General features: G+C 44.7%; 1 protein-coding gene and 1 long non-coding RNA gene across 5 annotated transcripts in view; one reads left to right on the top strand and one right to left on the bottom strand.

Annotated features, from left to right (window-relative positions):
* The window catches only part of zeb1a (zinc finger E-box binding homeobox 1a), a 25,364-nt gene extending 23,505 nt beyond the window's left edge, over positions 1–1,859 (bottom strand). Inside the window, exon 1 of one of the 3 annotated variants that reach the window (XM_028976360.1) lies at positions 1,765–1,859. In XM_028976360.1, coding sequence (XP_028832193.1) covers positions 1,765–1,822 — 58 coding nt within the window. In that variant the 5' untranslated portion in view covers positions 1,823–1,859. Of the gene's footprint in view, positions 1–364; positions 616–1,312; positions 1,321–1,764 lie in introns of those variants that run through there. The other 2 variants (XM_028976363.1, XM_028976361.1) reach the window with 2 other exon arrangements.
* On the top strand, positions 344–4,942 carry LOC114788133 (uncharacterized). 2 transcript variants are annotated; one of them, XR_003749508.1, is made up of 2 exons: positions 344–2,146; positions 4,362–4,942. It is a non-coding gene; the product is annotated as an uncharacterized LOC114788133 (long non-coding RNA). The 2 variants fall into 2 exon arrangements; XR_003749507.1 differs by lacking the exon at positions 344–2,146 and adding an exon at positions 2,156–3,340.
* The last annotated feature ends 3,249 nt before the right edge of the window (positions 4,943–8,191 follow it).

The raw sequence follows: 8,191 nt of genomic DNA on the forward strand, positions 1-8,191 counted from the left end.
TGCATCACCTTGCGTACCTGGCCCCGTCTCGTACATGAAAAGGCAGCCGCCCCGCCCTCGCTGCGGTGCCGGATGCCACCGCCATTTGGCCCCGCCGAAGGAAATTATATAAAGGCGGCTAGCGGAAAGCAGCGGCTCGGCCACCTTGCGCGTCGCTCGTTCCCCCCCCCCCCCCCCCGCGTTCGTCGTCGTAAAACGACGCCGTGATTTGAGCGCGCGCGCGCGCGGCGGGACGGGGACGCCGACGCGACCCGCGCGCAGCCCGGAGAGAAATGCGCGGAATAAACACGAGGCTCCCATCTTTTACCCCCCCCCCCCCCCCCCTCTCTCTCTCCCCCCCCCCCCCTCTCTCTCTCTCTTCTACCTGCACAAGTTGCCATGAGCCGCGGCGTCCGGGGTCCCCCTCCCTTCCGTCAGCGTCGGGTCGCGCGTTCACCGCCGATTCGGCTTCGACGGCGTCGGATGGGCGCCGCGATGTCGCTGTCGCTCGATCCCCCGCCTGCATCAGGTAAACACGCCGACGGCTCCTGTGCGAGGGCGAGGGGCGGTTCGGCGCTCAGACGCGCACGGCGTCGGCGCAGCCAGGAAAAGGTAGATCCGGTGCGCGGCAGCCCGAGCTGCAGAATGCACGGCGGCGGCGAATTAACTTGCTGGGAGTGGACAACAGGTAGATGATAAAAATAAAAAAAACGTCACAAAAAAAAAATCACTCTATCTGAGAAAAAAAAAAAAACCGAACCGCTATAAAACGAACCCCTTGTGCTTTTACAATGATGTTCATGCATCTAGTGCGCTTGAATATGTTACCAGTAGCTTGGCAGTAAGCTACTACTAGCATTAGCCGCATAATTGGCTGTGATTACTAGAACTCGACAAAAAGAAAGGTCATTGTAAGTTATATGTTAAGCGACTATTTATTGGTTCCGACTCTTGCGTGCTCACATCGGGACCGACGTCGACACAACGTCGCCCAACTCTCACGTCCTGGGTGCAAAACCAGCAACTGAGGACCCCGATGCCACCCCAACCACGCGTGGGTTCGCCGCGGACAAAATCACGACGCCACTGACTTTCTTACGCGTGTGAAAGTCACCATTAGTTCGGGGAGGGGGGTGTGTGTGCGAGGGACGAAGTGAGCTACGCATCATCTGTGATGTCACCCCCCCTCCTCCTCCTCATCCTCTTCCTCTCCAGACCGGCATCACTTGTGCCACTTTACTTTTGTTTCGCGAGAAATACGAGTGCGGCTTCCCTCTCCTCGGCCTGGGAGCCGGGACTGAACCGGAGAGAAGAATCCGGACCGCGAACTCACCACGTGACACAAACACCAGCGACGGTCGCCCGAAAAGTGAGGATGCAGGTCCGGCCGGCGGTGCCACCTGGAAGTCGACAGAACTCGCGGCGAAGTGGCGACGTCCGGTGTCACAAAGTTGCGAGAAGTGCCACTTTCGGCCCGCCGGCCGCGCTCCTTTATTGTCGCGACGAAGCAACAAACAGCTCGTGCGAAGTCCCCACGCGGCGCGTTTTCACGGCCAAAGCCCGCCGAGCAGCAAGCAGGCCGCCACCAGCGCGGAAAAGCGGCGCAAAAGGGCGCGCGCGCCCGGGAACAAAGGCGGCGTCCCGCGGGGCGGATAACGGTCCCGCTGGAAGTTTGCCGCCGGGCGGAGAGCCGCGCGCGGCGCAGGTATAACGGTACCGCGGCGCCACTTCCGGCCAGCACAAAACCGCCGCTCGGCTCGCCTCGGCGCGGAGGACTTTACTCACCGCTGGTCCGCCTCGGGTTCGCCTGCTTTCGGCGCTTACACCTGGGACCATCCGCCATGATTCCCTCGCTCGCATCTGTCTAAATACGCGGCCGGAGGAGCGGCGGCCCCCCCCCCCCTCACCTCGCCCCGGACCTGCCCTCTTCCCCCTCCTCCCCCGAGCGATGCACCTGGTTTGCGACACTGCTTTACGACATCACCTACCTACCCCGACTCTAAAGCACCTCTCTGGGGACCCCGGCCTCTCCGCCCCCGGCCCGTACTCCGGGTTTACGGCGGACACGCCATATAAGGAGTGGGTCGGCGAGACGCGAGGGCCGCGGCGGCGCGTCGTGGCGGAGCCGAGACGTGGCGGCTGGTGTCAACAGGTAGCGGGGCTACAGGTACTTTACTCTTGCCTTTCTTAAATCGGCTACACGGAAAGTTCAGAGAGTTAAAAACCCAAGCCCCGCCCATCCAGGGAAACCCGGCCACGTGACCGAGCTCTCAGCCCGTAAAAAGGGCCCGACTTTCTGCGGTTTGTGTTTTTCCAGCATTTGCTGCTAGTACAAAGCAGTGGTGTTACTGCTGTGATGAGCAGTGATGTTACTGGTGTTAATATTGTCTTACTGGAATGATGAGCAGTGGTGTTACTGTTGTGATGAGCAGTGGGGTTAGTAGTGTTACTATTGTGTTACTGGCATGATGAGCAGGGGTGTTACTGTTGTGTTGAGCAGTGGTGTTACTGATGTGATGATTAGTGGTGTTAATGCTGTGTTACTGTTGTTATGAGCAGTGGTGTTACTGTTGTGTTACTGATGTGATGAGTAGTGGTGTTACTGTTGTGTTACTGATTTGATGAGCAGTAGCATTACTGGTGTGATGAGCACTGGTGTTGCTTTTGTGTTACTGATGTGATGAGAAGTGGCGCTAATGTTGTGTTACTGTTGTTATGAACAGTAGTGTTACTGTTGTGTTGCTGATGTGATGAGAAGTGGCGCTAATGTTGTGTTGCTGTTGTAATGAACAGTAGTGTTACTGTTGTGTTACTGATGTGATGAGAAGTGGCGCTAATGTTGTGTTACCGTTGTTATGAACAGTAGTGTTACTGTTGTGTTACTGATGTGATGAGCAGTGGTGTTATTGTTGTGTTACTCATGTGATGAGCAGTAACATTACTGATGTGATGAGCAGTATCATTACTGTCGTGTTACTGGCATGATGAGCAGTAGCGTTACTGTTGTTATGAGTAGTGGTGTTACTGCTGTTACTGTTGTGTTACTGGCATGATGAGTAGTGGTGTTATTGTTGTGTTACTGATGTGTTACTGATGTAATGAAAACAGGTGTTACTGTTGTGTAACTGTTGTTATGAACATTTGTGTTACTTTTGTGTTACTGTTGTGATGAGAAGTTGTGTTACCGGAGCAGAAGTGATTCAAAAGAATTGGATCGGGGGGTTGTGGGAGGGTTTAGGCCCCTGCCTGTTGGTTGAGTTATTCTTGTACCTGAGTGCTATTGCATTTCACTGCAGCTATGACACGACATACCAGGTGCCACACAAAGCCAGTGACTTCCAGTTAAGCCCTTCAGCACCACGTATGTATACGTTTTCGCATGAGATTTTTCCGATTCTGAAGAGGTATAATAATAAATAATAATAGGTTTAAGGCCCCCAAAGCTTTAATATGAATCCTCTTGTTCTAATATGAAATTTTATTTATATATTTTTGCAACAAAGCATTTCTCTTGACTAAATTGTTTATTGTGTGATAAGTACAAATGTGTTTTGACTAAATAATGCTTATTTAGATTAGTCTGCAAACAAGAAATATATAATTGATGCTAATTATGTGAGAACAACTAAAATCCAAATTCTACCTGCCAATCTGAGCAATATACAATACTACTAATTCAGCCAGAAATATCAGAAAATATGACTTACAGATATATATTATTATTTACTTGCATTTGAGCTCGCTTACTTTTTTTACTAGCCTTATTCCTCTTTAATTCTGTTTTATTTAGTAGAAATCTGCTGTGTGAATGCTTGAGAATGCTTGGTGGCAATCAGTGATGAATCTGTAAAAGAGATTAGGAGACATGGCCATCACCGTGTCACATCCTGGTGACTTCACAGCTGTGAGTGATGACCTTACAGAGCCTGACTGTGCTGTTCTGTGCCAATGAGTCAGGCGGCAAGGATAGAACATCATTCACAGCACAACATGAAACATGGAGGGATAAAGAAAAACAGTAATGTGAGCACAGAAAACCAAAGAATACTGAGGAAGATTTCTTCTTTCATGCTTTACATCAGGAGAGTTGTACCTGATTAATTAGCCTGCTAATTAGAATTTTGAAAAGCCTTTTTGATGGTTTTGTGTGCATCGAACTGTTCATATACACATAAAACATCATGCTCATATAGATTGGTACATTTTTAATGTGAAGTGACTATGTGATAATATTCAAAGTAGATTTTAAATTAAATTTGATGTGCCGTGCATGGTAGGAACCTAGAATGCTGCACACATGCCTACATGTCACGTCTGGTTTCCCCTTTAATTTTATTTTACATTAGGACTATAGCTAATTCATTAACTTCTTCTTTCCTCAGCTGCTCCTATTAGGGCTCGCCACAGCGGATCGGCCGGTCTTGCTGTCCACACAACTGACCTGGCAAGCGATTTTTGCCGGATGTCCTTCCTGACGCAGCCCTCCCCATTGTTGGGCCTGGGACCAGCACCAAGAAATACACTGTCACGTGCATCCCCAGTCGCTGGGGTATTAACTTTACATAAGTGCTTTGCATAAACATATAAAATACATTTCTGGACAACATTATGATTGTAAAACAAAAAACTGTGGTTTCAATGCATTCAGGTACACTACTCATTTAGCCTCATTTCCTATTGCTTCCCATACTTCCCACAGTTTATAAGGGATTCTACTGAATTTGGATTTTTTTATGTTTTCTTTAGACTGGGTTTATGGATATGGTTCCTTGGCCTCACTAAAGTCACATTTTGCACCTATGTCTACACTGTACTACTATTTCATTACATAATACCTACAAAGAGGTTTTGTGTTTCTTACTTCTGCATTCTCCCCATTACTTCTTCTCATGTCTCTGACTCCCATGTCATGCTCGTTTTTTTCTTATATATATTTTAAAGTACATAAAGCCTCTGAATCCCATTGTTCCTGTTTTTACAGATGTCCATTTCTGGTTTGACCACAGTGACCACATTTTGTGCAGTATTTTTGGTGTGTCTCTTATTGTCCATGTGTTGCTCTATGTTCTAATTAGACTGTTGGTACTGTTCAGACATTTTACACTGATTTTACAGTACATTTTTACAGTTACATTATAGTTTTGTTCTGATTTTGCCTCACATTTGGGTTCCTCGGTTCAATCTTCACACCCACTTCCTGCCTCCGTTTCATTACACATTATGGTTCAGAGAGGCAAATTGAGACAATTCATCACTCCGGAGGCCAAATGTTTCACATTCACATGTGTGGTAATTGTAAATGTGAGGTAAAATTACAGGGTGCAGTGACTGCTGGTAATGAGCTGCTCTCTGTCTCAAATCTCTGTTAGTGAGTTAGTGTCAGCTCTTGACAAGGCAAATAGTCGAGGCTAGGTGTTACATTCCCCTTCTTCTGCACCACACACAAACACAGCCTGTATACAAGTATGTTTGTTGTGTGTGCTTTTTTTGGTCTTCTTTTCTGAAATACTATGCACAGATGTCTCATTCAACAACACATCACAAGAAAAAGGTCATTCCTGAACCAAAATTCAATTTTTTTCAGTCTGATGAAGGTGAGCTTTGAGCCTCGTATCTACAATAAACTGACAGTGGAGAATCATACATGCAATCAACAACACCTTATTTTATACACACCACATTAAAAACGACAGCTTAATGTGCCAGCCTCTGAGAATATCGTACCACACCCTCTCATATAAAGATATGTTCACGCCTCAGTTAAAAAAAGACATGCACCTAGATGCTGACATGAAACTATGAACAATATTTTTATATGTTTTTGTGTATTGTTTGCACTTGGCAGTGCTGATTAGTTCACATACTTCTGAGCCGCATTTAGAGGAAAAGAGTTGCTTGGGAGACATCAAGCCTATGCTTCTCAACTAGGAAGATGATTTGATGAATATTGAATAACCTTAACAGACATCTGACTGCTGATATACAGAGACTTCAGTTCTTTGAACTGATTGATTTATGTTTTTGCATTGTACTCTAATAAGCCGTAACAGAAACTGTGGTGGCACCCATTAGTGCAAAATATAGGATTATTGACATTCAGGCCAAAAAGATGAACGAAATTGAAAAGAATTATAATGCAATACAGAAAGTGGGGTTTGAACCTGTGAGTTTGTGATCATCTGGTTCATAGGCATGTGTGTTACTCACTAGGCTACTACCACCCTGTTAATCCAGGTTGAAGATTTTTTTTATTTTTCAGTGTATTATACTGCTGTCTTTGTGGTTCAGATGTGCTGATATGGATCACTGCTGCTATCATGTTTTAATATACACTCTTGCCTGATATACCAAGCTGCTGACGCCATTACATCCTGTTCTACAAATACTCCATTACAAAACTCATAAATTCCGAAGTGCACAGTGCACTATGCAAATAGTCTTGTGTATACTATATATGTAGTGTATTGCTAATATATATATATACCTATACACACACACACACACATATGTGCACACACGTACACACACAGTACAGGCCAAAAGTTTGGACACACCTTCTCATTTTTCTTTATTTTCATGACCATTTACATTGGTAGATTCTCACTGAAGGCATGAAGGAATGAACACATGTGGAGTTATGTACTCAACAAAAAGTGGAGACCTGGCCTCCACAGTCACCGGACCTGAACCCAATCGAGATGGTTTGGGGTGAGCTGGACCGCAGAGTGAAGGCAAAGGGACCAACAAGTGCTAAACACCTCTGGGAACTCCTTCAAGACTGTTGGAAAACCATTTCAGGTGAGGACCTCTTGAAGCTCATGGAGAGAATGCCAAGAGTGTGCAAAGCAGTAATCAGAGCAAAGGGCGGATATTTTTTAGGACATTCAAGAACTCAAAAGCACATAACGCTACAGGGAAAACTACGGCATTTATAAAGGGTGAAGTAATGACTGAAAAATTAGACAATATAGTTAAAAGAATACTCACAGAATATAATATACAAATTATTGATAAAATTAATATTTTTTTTATTTTGTTCCTTTTATAATTCCCCTGTTCAGCAGTGCTTGCTAAACCATGTCTAAACCATGACATCTAGAGGGCAGATGTCGTCATGGAAACATGTGAGAAGCACTACTTTATATGCTGCCTTGGCTTTTTCTGTAGAAAACCACTATAAGCTATGAAGAAGAAGAATATGCAGTATGCAACAAACCCCCCTGTACTCCACCCCCACTAATACAGACATTTTAAGTACATGCTAATTATACATCCATGCTGCATATCCACACGATGGACCAAAAGACAGTTTGTTCGCAACACGATGGATACCTGCAAGCATTGGATTCTAGGTCTATAATCACCATGTAGAATGGAAGCGATGGCAATGGACATCCCTTTTTTAAGTGCTTTCTCTGTACTCTCTCTCTGTATGGTTTGCTATTTCATTAAGTTTTATAGCCTTTTATAATTGTATAAATATGAAGATCAGTTGCACAAATGCTTGTTTTTCTTCTGATTTGAACTTTTATACAGTTTCATGTATACAGGTTGTTGGCCTTTTCACCTTATGTTGGGAAAATACTTTTTAAGTCCACTTGAATTTGTGTACTTTTTGTCACCTCTTCTTCTTGGTGTTTCCTCTGTGAAAACCTGTTATTTTCTTCTGTCGGGGTCAAGTCTGTAATTTAGGACAATGCCTCCCTTTCTCCCTTTTCCCTTTATGTTGAATTGTTGGTTGCTTTCACTTCTTCCCATTCCAAATTGTAATTATTTATTATCTTTATACATGTTGTAACCTAGACCATTATATTTTATTTATACACACACACACACACACACACACACATACTGTATATGTATAACAATGAGAGACAAAATGAGAAAAAAATCCATATATATGTGTGTGTGTGTGTATACATCTATATATATATATATATATATATAAATCTGACAAGCATTGCTTTTTACTTCAGATTTTCCTTAGACTTTTGCACAGTACTGTACCTGTGTAACCTAATTGTAACACCCAGTTTAGCATGGGTGCAGTGGCACTGGTTTAATAAATACCATTAGGCCGTGGATATGTTTATTACTGTTACCTATTACATTTTGCTGTGATGCCATGGTGGTGAAACAGTTGGAAACATCAGGAAGGCATCTTGGACACTTCTCAGTTGCACGTGGTATAAGTTATACGTGGTATAATGCA

The sequence above is a fragment of the Denticeps clupeoides genome, chromosome 4, assembly GCF_900700375.1.
Source record: "Denticeps clupeoides chromosome 4, fDenClu1.1, whole genome shotgun sequence".
NCBI classification, from domain to species: Eukaryota; Metazoa; Chordata; class Actinopteri; order Clupeiformes; family Denticipitidae; genus Denticeps; species Denticeps clupeoides.